The following is a 13,066-nucleotide window of genomic DNA, read 5'->3' as shown; positions in this document are numbered from 1 at the left end:
TCAAAGGAATCAAATGCCAATAACATACATGCTAAGAATTTCTTTTTCCAACTCTACAATTCTATGATTCCATGGAAAAAAATTGTGCCTCTGTAGCAGCAAGGGAATAGGCATCATCCTGAGCCTAAATCACAGCAGTTCAAATACTTTTTTTTCAGCAATCTGGAAGTGAACTTGGGTTAAAAACCTCTTGGTTGACTTAAACATGAACTGGAAGTGAAACCCTAATTACAGTAAAAGCAGCAACCAACTCAGAATAAGGGGTTCAATGATCAGAAGCTCAGAAACCTTATCTAATCTCTCCACTAACAAACCAGGATGAATGCTCATTATAAGGAGGTTGGCTGGAAGTGGTACAAGTCTGGAACCCAGCTTTGGGGGGTTTTCCCCCTCCTCTTTGGCCTTTTCTACCTCTCCCAGGCTCTGCCTCCTTTCCAGAGAGCTTTAAAAGAACAGGCCTCTGGCCTGCTGTGCACCCTTCCACCTCCTCTCAGGCGGTTCCTGGTGCATTACCTGCGCTGTTGAACAGGCACTGAGGAGTGCGAGACTCCCATGGTAAAGGGGGTGGCAGGTTCCTCAGGGAAATCTGGCTCAGGGGGCTTGTGTGTCCCTGACTCAGGGGGCTCCTGGCTGACAGGCCAACTTTTGAGCCTGCCCCATTTGCGCTCTTGATCTAACTAGTCTCTCCCCTTTTGTCTTGGGGTGGGGGAAAAGATCTGAGAGATGCAGGTGTGTACCTGAAATTAGCTAAAATCATGTTCCTGCTATGTAAGCCAGTTGGGAAGGAATACAGTGGTACCTTGGGTTACAGACGCTTCAGGTTACAGACTCCGCTAACCCGGAAGTAGTACCTCGGGTTAAGAACTTTGCTTCATAATGAGAACAGAAATCATGTGGCAGCAGTGGGAGCCCCATTAGCTAAAGTGGTACCTCAGGTTAAGAACTGCTTCAGGTTAAGAACGGACCTCCGGAACGAATTAAGTTCTTAACCCGAGGTACCACTGTATGTGGGAAATGAGATTCTGGAAGTTGTGGTACAGTGGTACCTCAGATTACATACGCTTCATGTTACATACACTTCAGGTTACAGACTCCACTAGCCCAGAAATAGTGCTTCAGGTTAAGAACTTTGCTTCAGGATGAGAACAGAAATTGTGCTCCGGCGGTGCAGCAGCAGCAGGAGGCCCTATTAGCTAAAGTGGTGCTCCAGGTTAAGAACAGTTTCAGGTTAAGTACGGACCTCCAGAACAAATTAAGTACTTAACCTGAGGTACCACTGTATTTGTACATATAGTAGCATGTTTTAAAATACAATTTTTTTTCAAAGTTTTGCATTCGTTTGACACGAGTGACAGGGCGATCCTCAGTTTGATATTAATCTGTCTGAAACATATAAAAAGTGGCTGATAGTGAATGAACTGGAACTGAGCCAAAGAGCAAAATACTGATGAACTGGAACCGGCAGAGACAAGTCATGTTAAATCCAGTCTGAAGGGAAATTCTTTACATGACCTAAGGATATACAAATGAGACAATTTAAAGAACTCCCAGGCTTTATAATAAACAGAAAAGATATAGCATCGTAGATTTTATTTCCAAAAAAGGAAAAGGAAAACATTGAAAGGAGAAAGCCCAGATTTTCGAAGCATTTATGGAAATGCATTGCAAGGACTAGAGTTTCTTCCATTTAAAAAATGTGCCTTTAAGGAGAGGTTGAAATGACAGAAGGTATACCACCACCTCAGTATGTTTTTACACACATTAGTGATTTCTTACAAAAGGCTTGTGTAGGTCACTTGATGGATTTGCATGTTCTCCTGGAGTTCTTCCTGCTGGGTTCAATAGGACTTAACTTTCTGGAAAGTGTTCATGAAGCTCCAGTGTAAATGAGACACAGAGAAGTCAAGGAATTTGGCAGGGAGCCATATGCAGCAAGTGAGAGGCTGAATCTGGGTGTCCCAGTTCTAGACTGGAGCCCTGAATGTGTGAGAGCACAAACTTAAGGGAAAATCTCAGTGCAATCAGCTGGACACACTCAGAAGCCTCATGCTCAGGAAGCTTGTGTTACCTGGGTTCCTGATCATGGGAAGGCTTCTAAGCATGCTAAACTGAATGTGTTGAGAATCTCCTTTCTGACCTAGAAAGAATGAGTCCAAGTGGTTTTTTTGCTTGCCCTGTGCCTTGCCCCCACTCATTTCCCAGGGAAAACTCACACTTTGGTGTTAAACTGGAGCAAACTTTGATATCAACTGAATGAGATCAGTTTGCACCCATGAGAAATGGCCTAGACTGAAGAAACAATTGCCATGGTAAGGATGAGCACTTGCCAGCTAGTATCCACAGGGAGATGACAGAGGTCACTTCCAGATGGCCTGTTCATTGGGTATCAAATCCTGATCTGATTGAACAAAGTTTGAGGGCAGCTCAGACAGTACCCATTAACTATTTATTAACTATTCATTTGGATTTGTCTGTGGAGAGCTCATACAATGTTGCATTAAGTAATGGGTATTCAATACTCTCCAGTGTGTTTTCCCATCACTTTCCTTATTACAGAAGTCCAGTTTCATTTATTTATTGGAAGAGGGTTTGTTGCACAAGAACATCCAATTGATTGCACAACCTGAATTTAATTGCACATGATAGAATCAAGCTGCAAAATAGCAACAGCCCTGAACCCAAATGCAGAAAGAGGGAAAAGTTATTTATCTGTCACACAGCTTTAAGAGTATTGAAACCATGTTTTGACATCTGACTCCCCACCATGACACACACACACTAGAAAGCAATTAAGGACAAACTGGGTCGGGAGCAAAGATGTGTTGAGGTTATGGCTCTCAATGGGGACTTTAGTCCTGCAAAATTTTACAGGGATGAATGAATACCTCCTAGAAATAGATCATCTCTTAATCCTCTGGTGGCAGTGATTTCACTAACAGCATTCAATTTTAGTCAGGGCTCAGCAAGACTGGACCCCACAACCTGTTTCCAACACCGGAGCTCAAACAGAGTGCACTGGAACATGTGCGGAGTGCAGAGCCTTCAGAAAAAGGAAAAAGAAGGTGCTTCCACATCTAGAAGGCTTTGAAGAATGGCTTTCAAGGCAAAAGGCATGATTTCCAAGAGGCTTGGGTCCTAACACCATCTCTTTTCAGATATAAAGTATCATTGTATGCATGTGTTTATGGACCATTCAGGTGCTCCACAGTAGTAGAGAGCCCTTTGCTGGCTTGCTAAGAGCAGATTTGCATAAGCCAAAGTCAGTCCTGGCCAGCTGCAGAGCCGCAGGGGTTGCTCAATTATTTTGTTGTGATTTCCAATCTGTCCTGCAGTGAGGTTAGTAAAAAAGGTTACTCACCTCATCACACACAGAAAAGCAATCTGTCTGCCCGATGAAGCAAGCCCGGGTTTTCATGGGGATTTTTAAAAATGGGATTTCCCCTAGTATGACATTCACATTAGCTCTACTTCAGTGCCATCAGCATGATGTCTCATAATGGATGAGTCCTGCTACAGAGCGCTTAGGCTTACTAAGAGAACTACCCTGCTTGTTCTTCTCGACCTCTCAGTGGCTTTCATTAACCATTATATCTTTCTGGAGCAGCTCAAAGTGGTGGGGGTCACTGCAATTCAGTGGTTCCACTCTTACCTCCAGGGCTGTTTCCAGAAAGTTGTTATGTGGGGGCACTGTTAATCACCATGGGGCTTTTCCTGGGGTATCCCACAGAGTTCCATCTTTTCCCCCATGCTATTTCATTCTTATTTAGAATACAATTAAGATAGTGGCAAAACAAAATTTCTAGTGCAAGACATTCACAGCCTTTTTTAATTTATTTATAAAAAAGGCAATCTATATGAAGGAGTTGTCATCAGGAGCTTTGGAGTCAATTGCTCACCGATAAACGAATCTGAATCAGAAGAGGCACCTCAGGTGCTAGGCAGGCGTTAGGGGGGCAGTGATGGGCTGAATCCTGGAAGGAAAAAACAGAGGCATTATTATGTGTTCCATGTTCTTGAGCCCAGGAGGTGAAAATAAAGCCTATTCTGGATGAGACTGCACTCCCCTAGAAGGAGCAGGTTTGTGGCTTGAGGATCCAGCATTGCCACATGAGGCCCATGTGGCTAGGGGTGCATATTTCCAGTTACGGCTGGTTCACCAACTACAGCCCCTATTGGGCAGAGATGACCCCATGAGCCGCACACCCCACCTCCTAGCTGCCCTATGAGGGCTGCTGCTGCTGCGCATGCACAGCCTCCCACCATTGCCCAAGACATTTGGCACCTGAGGCAATCCCCAAAATGGCGCCCTCCCCTCACCACCAGGGAACAATGGGTGAGGGGACCAAGGGGTGCGGAAGATCAGGATCTGGTGCCTCTGGGATCCTGCTGCCTGAGGCGGTTGTCTCACCTGGCTAGGACTGGCTCTGCTGAATTAGAACAGTGAAGATCAAGATTCGAAGTCATGTGCTGATCAAGTGCTTGTAGGGAAGATTCCCTGCTTCAGACTATCCTGGCCAGTGGGAGTTTGGCCAGCGCATGCGGCCATATTTTCCCACTCGCACAATGGTAACTGGGTGACTTTTTGTTTAGTCATTTAGTCATGTCTGACTCTTCGTGACCCCATGGACCAGAGCATGCCAGGCCCTCCTGTCTTCCACTGTCTCCGGCAGTTTGGTCAGACTCATGTTAGTAGCTTCGAGAACACTGTCCAACCATCTCGTCCTCTGTCGTCCCCTTCTCCTTGGGCCCTCAATCTTTCCCAACATCAGGGTCTTTTCCAGGGAGTCTTCTCTTCTCATGAGGTGGCCAAAGTATTGGAGCCTCAGCTTCAGGATCTGTCCTTCCAGTGAGCACTCAGGGCTGATTTCCTTCAGAATGGATAGGTTTGATCTTCTTGCAGTCCATGGGACTCTCAAGAGTCTCCTCCAGCACCGTAATTCAAAAGCACTGGGTGACATAGTGATACCTAAAAAGGACACCTGTCCAGCTCTCTAAGGCGAAAGGGGCAAGAGAAGAATAGGGGCAGGATGCGCTGTGAGTGACTCACAAGTGGCGTTCAGACAGACACACTGCATATGTTTAACAAACATGGAAGAAGCGAGTCATGGGCCTGCACAGGCCCCCACCATGGACTACGTGAGAAGGGGGCTCCGCGTGTATTATTGCTCCTCCACAACCAGGAGATCCCGACTGGGCCACGTGGTTACATTTACAGCGTGGAATAGTGCGCTTGCCTTGGCGGGTGGGGCAGAAAAACGGGCGCGGACGAAGCCCCCTGTGAGGCGTCGCGCAAATGCTGCTTGCTCAGTTTACCGCTTTCAGACTCTGCAGAGAGACGCTGCCGAGACCGCCTGGAAAAAGAACCGCTCTTAGGACCCGGGAAGATCCTCCCGGATGACTCCTTCGAATCAATGAGAGCCCTGGGAGGAGCCGGCGCTTGAGGCTCCCCATAAACCGGCCAATATCCTGGGCAGATGTTTTACAACTTCTTGCATTCTTCAGAGTTTGCTCAGGACGGGCTTTCCTGCCTGGCTGCGCTCTCCACATTTTGGGTTTCCCCCGGGTTGGTTGGACAGTGGAGGGTGGAGGGCGCGGAAGAGGAGGACGTTGACCAAGATCTGCGTGGATTTTCGAGGCGGGGGAGTTTTAAGATTACTATTATTATTCATCTCAAGGGGGGCTAATGATGCGAGTCTGCCCTCGCCAGGGATCTCCGCCAGGGCAAAGCGCGGAGAGGGCAGGGAAGCCCCCGCTCCGCAGGCCAGGAGGGGGCGCAGCGGCGATGGGGGGCTGAACTCCCGCGCCACCTTCGGCAGGAGTAGCACGTGGAAAGATCCTGTCTCTCCAAAGGGGCTCCGGGACGCTCAGCCCGCAAACAGGGGCGGGGAAAGAGAGAATAAATAACGGCAAAGCCCCAACTTTTGGGATTTCAAACCCCGAAGTCTTTTGAGGGCGTCGTTCTCTCGTACCTTGGCTGATATTAACAAATGATACGATCGCTCAGGAGGATCCCTTTTGTGGCTTCCCCTAGATCGGCTGGGAAATTGTGAATCAAATCATAAAAGTTGCTTCAGGAAGCAAAATAGTTTTTTGGGGGGGCGGAGAGAGGAGATCTCCTGCTGCCGAAGATGCCGGGGCTGCACTAGAAAGCGCTTCTTCCCGCTTTTAAATGCCTGCCGGCTCGGTCCAGCATGGCTGTGTATGCCCTCACCGGCTTCTCCCTCGTCAGCCTGCTGAGTTTCGGCTACCTCTCCTGGGACTGGATGAAGCCCGGCTTGGTGGGCGAAGTGCCCGGGGACCCGATGGGCAAGCCTCTCCCGGCTGCTGCTGCTGCTGCTGCTGCTTCTGCCGCTCTGGCCAGGCCGCCCCACCTCATCTTCATCCTGACGGACGACCAAGGCTTCCATGACGTGGGCTACCACGGCTCCGATATCCAGACCCCGACGCTGGACAGGCTGGCGGCCGAAGGGGTGAAGCTGGAGAACTATTACATCCAACCCATCTGCACCCCTTCCAGGAGCCAGCTCATCACGGGCAGGTAAGGGCTCTGGGGCGGAGGGGGAGGACAAGCAACCAGACCCCCCTCCCAAAAAATACACAGCTTCTTATCAGGATGGTGTGGTGTGTACCACCCCTCCATCCAATAATTTCACATGCAACACCTGGCAAGTGTTAGGACATGGAATTCAAAAGGTAAGGTGAAGATGCCCAGGGTTAGAATCATAGAATTCTAGAGTTGGAAGGGACCCCAGAATCATCGAGTCCAGCCCCCTGCAATGCAACTGTCCCATACGGGGATCGAACCGGCAACCTTGGCATTATCCGCACTACATAAAATAACAACTGGTATTATACCGGGGGCAAGATCTGCGTGCTACTTGTAACTCGACAGCATTCTGTAAAATAAGAGAGAGGGACTTTAAAAGCCAAGTGAGGAACTCAATTTAAAATAACAAAAAACAGATTTCAGGCAACTAAAGTTTTGCTTTTGTTTCCTGGATGCTAAAGATACTAGGACTTTTTTGGGGAGGGGAGTGGGGGCACAAACAATAACCCTAACTGGGTAAAATATACCACTTTATCAAAATAGTGAAATGCAGCGTGGTTGGTGTGTAGTCCGTGTGACGATCACTGGGAGGGGATACTCATTCCAACAGTTCAGTGAAGGCGCAATTTCATTGGATGCCTTTGAACAAGTCATCACAGCTCATTCGCAGTATGGGGATCGCGCTGACCTAAGAATTAGTTAGGATGAATGATACATGTAGTTTGAAAAGCTTTTCTTTCATTAGGAGTACCATAGAAGGATGTGGTATGTAACAGGAGAAAGCACCTTAGACAGAGTAAGGCAACTGCTTCAGAGACAACTGTTTTGGGTTATCACAGAGGGGCAGCAGCAAATCGTTATTTATTTCTTTGTTTTATAATTGTTGTATTATTTACTGCTAGGGAGGGATAGAGGCATTTGCAGGATTCTCTGCCTGTACAGTGGTACCTCGGGTTAAGTACTTAATTCGTTCCGGAGGTCCGTACTTAACCTGAAACTGTTCTTAACCTGAAGCACCACTTTAGCTAATGGGGCCTCCTGCTGCCGCCGCGCCGCCGGAGCAAGATTTCTGTTCTCATTCTGAAGCAAAGTTCTTAACCTGAAGCAATATTTCTGGGTTAGCGGAGTCTGTAACCTGAAGCGTATGTAACCTGAAGCGTATGCAACCTGAAGCATATGCAACCTGAAGCGTATGTAACCCGAGGTACCACTGTAGTGTCAAAATAACTGGACCAGCCTTGCATCTTATGCTCCTTGACGTGTGTGTGTGTGTGTGTGTTTGTAGTGGAGTCTTAGACAACAAAATATCTTTAGTCAGCCCTTCCAAACAGTAGCTCTTTGGGTGGAGAAATCAGTGGCGTTTGAATACCATGCCCCACCTCTCTCTTTTAATTATGTCCTGGACAATTTCCCTTAGCAGTAAGAGTGATTTATTTCCCCCCCCCCCTTTCATTTTTATGAAGTACTTTGAGGCATGATCTGGCTCCTGTTATAAGAAAAGATACTGGGCTGAAAAGTACTGTAGATGTCAAGTGGGGAAAAAAAAGATCGCTTGCCTGCCAAGACACAAGAAGGAGAAAGCTGTGTAGAACCGTAAAGAAAACTAATTTTTTAAAAAAGTTTCTATTAGGAATGTGCCCCTGGGGCCTTAGGTTGCAATCCTGAGCTTCTCTACATGGATATACAGTCCATTGAAATCCACAGATAAATGCAGGGACTGTTGTAAATTTTGGTTCATGAGAGGGGGAATGCAGGCTCTTTTCTGTACTGTGTCTGCAACATGAGGATAGAATTAGTGTTCAATTAATCGGCATAATAATTTACTGACTGGTTGACTTCAGTGCCGTTAGTAAGAGCCTCACAGTCTGCATTATAGGTTTAGACGTCCATGGGTGGCACAGAAAGGGAAGGGTGGATCCTGACATCAAAACCCCAACAATATTGATGGGTGTGTGAATGACATTTTTCCTTCAGCATTCTCCTATTCAGTGGCACCTATTTTGTAGGGAAGAAGAAATCTAGCATTATGACAAAGTATATTGTACAAACTGAGATTGTTTGCTGAACAAAAAACTCCCTTGGCCAACTGGAACAGAGCATCTAGATAGAGAAGATTATCATCATCATCATTTGTTAGTTGCTTTGTTCATGAAAATGATTCAAAGCTACTTAAAAACACAATAGAAAAAAACACAATAGAAAAAAAATCCAACGTCAATAAACACAGTCAATAAAAAACTAAAATCAAAATGTAATATAGCAACTCAAATAAAAGACAAGCGTAGCAGATCCTGCTCCATGGGTATAGCCAAGAGGGGGGCAAGGGGGGCAGCTGCCCCCTCTAAAGCAAGTAAATCAATAAAAAAGACTTAACTAGCTGAGGTTCTGCCCCCCATCCCAACATAAATCCTGGCTACACCCATTTCCTGCACCAGAAGAGACCATCTGAGGATTCTCCCAAATGCTCTTTACTCTACACTCCCTTGTATTGCCAGTGTCTCAAACCACCAAAATAAGTACAGTATTCTGAATAAAAATTATGTTCTAACAGTAATCATTCCTCAAATGATTATGAAACGATCTGCAGTGTGAAAATCAGGAAGCAAAGAAACCTCCCTGATCCCATGTAACCAATCACTTTTCAGTCATGGAACAAAGGCAGAAGGGACTGGTGTGACCTCTCCAGGCTACGCAGCCCAAACCAATGTAAGGGTAAGAAAGAGAGGCCAGAGTCAGCTGTGGTCACTCCTTCAAAAGGAGACTACATTTTGGACTGAGTAACAGGGTGAATAGAACAGACTCGCTGTGAGTCACAATGATTTCATCCTGGGAAGACTTAACTCTACAGTACTTCCAAGGGGATTGGACAGTCAGCAGTGCCAGTTAAAAAGGGGAATCCTCTTTGTACCTGCCTGGAATAAATACAAGAAGAATACTTAAGAGCAGTTGGGTGAATAATTAGCATGTTGGCTGCAGTTTGAATTGCCTGCATGCCCAGGACAAGTTTGGAGGGCGTGTAAGGTCTCTCCCTCCTCCCCCCATGCAATCTGACTGCACATTAACCTGGGATCAAGTCCCATTGCATTCAGTTGGAATTACTTTGAAGTGCATAGGATTGCATTGCACAATAGTTTCTCCCTTCTGGCTGAGCCTATCTATCAAGGCTACCAGTGATAGTGGTGGGTGTGGCCAGATGATCAATAGCTGTGGCTCTTATCTTTGCACAAGAGACTACAATCCAGCCAAGCACAAGCCAGAGGCTTTCTCACCTCATCCCACATATCTTCATTCAAGCAATCACAGTTGAAGAACATGTTCCAGCCAGGCAAAAACATTCAATGAGGGTGCAGAGCGTTAGTGACTGGGGAGGCCATGCAGGTGAGGTTCAATTGCTCTAAACACAGTGGGTCACTGGCACTTACCCAAAGAGAAGAGACAAGGTGTGGGAAGCTTGGCACGGCGCAGCGCATGGGGCCATGTACCCCATGTGCTACCATGTACCGTTTCCCAGTTCACAATGTGTTACACCCCACCCCCACCAGCAACCTGTGGTGTTGGGAAAAGGGGAGAGCATTAAAGCCCCACCCACACAGCCTCACGAGACACTACTGGGGCAGAGCAGGGCCTGGGAAAGGTTTGGCCTGGAGGGAACAATGTGGCCTAGAAAGAGTCCTGAGGGCTCAACAGAGAGGCCTGCAGGAATGTATTTGGCACCTAGCACAGAGGTCCCCAACGCCTGGTCAAAAAGCTTGGTATTGGAGCAAAAACAGGCAAAGGGTACTGTGTCACCTTAACTACTGAATGATGCATAATGGACTGGAGACTATGCTTATGCATCTGATGAGATGGATTCCAGTCTATGAAAGACCAATCTATTGGTCTTTGAGGTGCCTCAAATGTGCATTTCTAGTCCTGGACAGCATGGTGAATAACATGGTGTGGTAACAATGTGATTAGGGCTACAATATCATCATCATCATCATCATTCAATGTAGCACCGAGCAAATTGCTCTGCCAGTGCAAACATTTCTGCCTTCTCCCTCACCTGTGTGCTCTTCTGGGGCTCTCCCACCCCCAACCCTAAGGGAAGCTTCGCCCCATGGCACTAGCAAAAGTCCTTGTGTGGGCTTCCACTGGCAGAACTACTTAGTTGAATCTGCCCCCAATATACATATATTAGGTGTGCCTCCAATTTGAGAATCCTGAATATGCAGCCATGGGACCTTCAATAAACATTCTCAAGTGCACCTAATGCCCTGCAAGGGCAGATTTTTCCCTCGGGCTCTCTGCAAATGCAGAATGAGTGAAGGGCTGAACTGTAGCCATTAACGATTTCCCTTTCTGATGCCCTTTCCTCTCCTCCTAGGTATCAAATCCACACCGGCCTTCAGCACTCCATCATCCGTCCCCGGCAACCCAACTGCTTGCCCTTGAACCAGGTCACTCTTCCCCAGAAGCTGCAGGAAGCTGGCTATTCCACCCACATGGTGGGCAAGTGGCACTTGGGCTTCTACAGGAAAGAGTGCCTGCCCACTCGCCGGGGCTTTGACACTTTCCTTGGCTCGCTGACCGGGAATGTGGATTACTACACCTATGACAACTGTGACGGGCCGGGCGTTTGCGGCTACGACCTTCACGATGGCGAGAACGTGGCCTGGGAACAAAGTGGCAAATATTCCACTTTCCTCTATGCCCAGCGAGTAAACAAAATCCTGGCCACCCACAACCCCAAGGAACCCATCTTTATCTACGTAGCCTTCCAAGCTGTGCACACACCGCTGCAGTCCCCAAAGGAGTACATCTACCGCTACCGCTCCATGGGCAACGTTGCGCGGCGTAAATATGCTGCCATGGTCACATGCATGGACGAAGCGGTGAAGAACATCACCTGGGCGCTCAAGAAGTACGGCTACTATGAAAACAGTGTGGTCGTGTTCTCCACTGACAACGGCGGGCAGACCTTCTCCGGGGGAAGCAACTGGCCTCTGCGAGGCCGCAAAGGGACTTACTGGGAAGGAGGAGTTCGTGGAATTGGCTTTGTGCACAGCCCGCTGATTAAACGCAAGCGGAGAACCAGCAGGGCCCTGATTCACATCACAGACTGGTACCCAACTTTGGTGACTTTGGCCGGGGGCAACTTGTCCGAGGCAGACAACTTGGACGGCTATAACGTGTGGCCAGCGATCAGCGAGGGCAAAGAGTCTCCCCGCATGGAAATCCTGCATAACATCGACCCTCTTTATAACCATGCTAAATATGGCTCTTTGGAGAGAGGCTTTGGCATATGGAATACGGCAGTGCAGGCCTCAGTGCGGGTAGGAGACTGGAAGCTTCTTACCGGAGACCCCGGTTACAGTGACTGGATCCCGCCACAGACTCTGACCAACTTCCCAGGGAGCTGGTGGAACCTGGAGCGCCTGACAGACGGCCTACGCAAATCTGTCTGGCTCTTCAACATCACCGCCGACCCGTACGAGCGCTACGATCTGTCGGACCAGCGGCCCGACGTGGTGAGGGCTCTCCTCATTAGACTCGTCCGCTACAACCAGACGGCCATTCCGGTCAGATACCCGGCAGAAAACCCTCGTGCCCACCCGGACTTCAACGGTGGCGCCTGGGGTCCTTGGGCGACGGAAGAGGAGGACGTGTGGGAGGGAGGACACGGAAAACTGAAAAATAAAAACCGAAAGAAGAAGTGCAAGATCTGCAAGCTGCGCTCCTTCTTCCGGAAGTTGAACACAAGGCTGATGTCCAACCGCATCTGAGGGAGTAGGGGTAGTGCCAGACGCAGCCTCAAGGTGCAGTTCCAAATAGAATCCATGGGGCAGTTTAATCCCCCCCCATACCTAGTGCGTGAAATGGGTTGGGATGCTAGTCCACTTCTTTTCCAGTGGAGGTAGGGCCCCTCCAGGTGGCCTTTTTATTGAGCATTCATGGTGGTATCTGGGGAGTTATATGCAATCCTGCTTTCAATACGGGTTGCACCTGCAACAGTTCCGGGGCAGACGGACTGCTTTGTTTCCAATTATCTCACATCTCGTAACTCCCTGCTGAAATCCTGCAACTTTTTATCCACAAATCTTCTGTTTTCTTTGTGTGGGCCTTGGTTTTCTTGCGCTAGAGTGCAAGAGTGTCCCTCTAGGTGGCAATAATGCGCTAACATTGGGGAAGCACTAATAAAGCGGAATGTTGCACGAACAGTCCAGTATAAACCCACCACTGATATGCTATTATTGCATCAATGACATGTTACAGAAAGAAATCCCGGTCTGGAAGGGCCTTTAATAAAGTTTGACCTAACCCACCTCACTTCCTTTTTTCTTCCACTCTAGATACTGTCCACAACAATGAATATTTTTACTGGGAAACCCTCCAGGACTTGTAATCTCTAATCTTTGAGAGCCTGCTTAGCCTCAGCAGGTTCTGGAGACTGTCTCTTCCCTTCCCTTCCTTATTTCAGAATGTTCCGAACCCACAGTTGTCAAGTGTCATCATGATTAATGAAGGTGTGTGTATCAT

At 47.9% G+C, this 13,066-nt stretch overlaps 1 protein-coding gene across 1 annotated transcript; it reads left to right on the top strand.

Moving 5' to 3' along the window:
- Positions 1 to 5,358: 5,358 nt before the first annotated feature.
- On the top strand, positions 5,359 to 12,851 carry ARSI (arylsulfatase family member I). Its single transcript, XM_053377023.1, has 2 exons — positions 5,359 to 6,538; positions 10,914 to 12,851. Exons 1-2 carry the CDS (start codon positions 6,192 to 6,194, stop codon positions 12,310 to 12,312), a joined length of 1,746 nt encoding a protein of 581 aa, XP_053232998.1. The 5' UTR covers positions 5,359 to 6,191; the 3' UTR covers positions 12,313 to 12,851.
- Positions 12,852 to 13,066: the final 215 nt, after the last annotated feature.

Source organism: Podarcis raffonei, chromosome 2 (genome assembly GCF_027172205.1).
Source record: "Podarcis raffonei isolate rPodRaf1 chromosome 2, rPodRaf1.pri, whole genome shotgun sequence".
In the NCBI taxonomy this organism is placed as follows: Eukaryota; Metazoa; Chordata; class Lepidosauria; order Squamata; family Lacertidae; genus Podarcis; species Podarcis raffonei.
This window is presented reverse-complemented; position numbering and strand designations above follow the sequence as displayed.

Bases quoted from the DNA above. Each gene is read 5' to 3' on its own strand.
- ARSI (XM_053377023.1), top strand. From the start codon at position 6,192: ATGGCTGTGTATGCCCTCACCGGCTTCTCCCTCGTCAGCCTGCTGAGT. The intron at 6,539-10,913 runs GTAAGGGCTCTG...CTCTCCTCCTAG, and splicing joins AGCCAGCTCATCACGGGCAG to GTATCAAATCCACACCGGCC.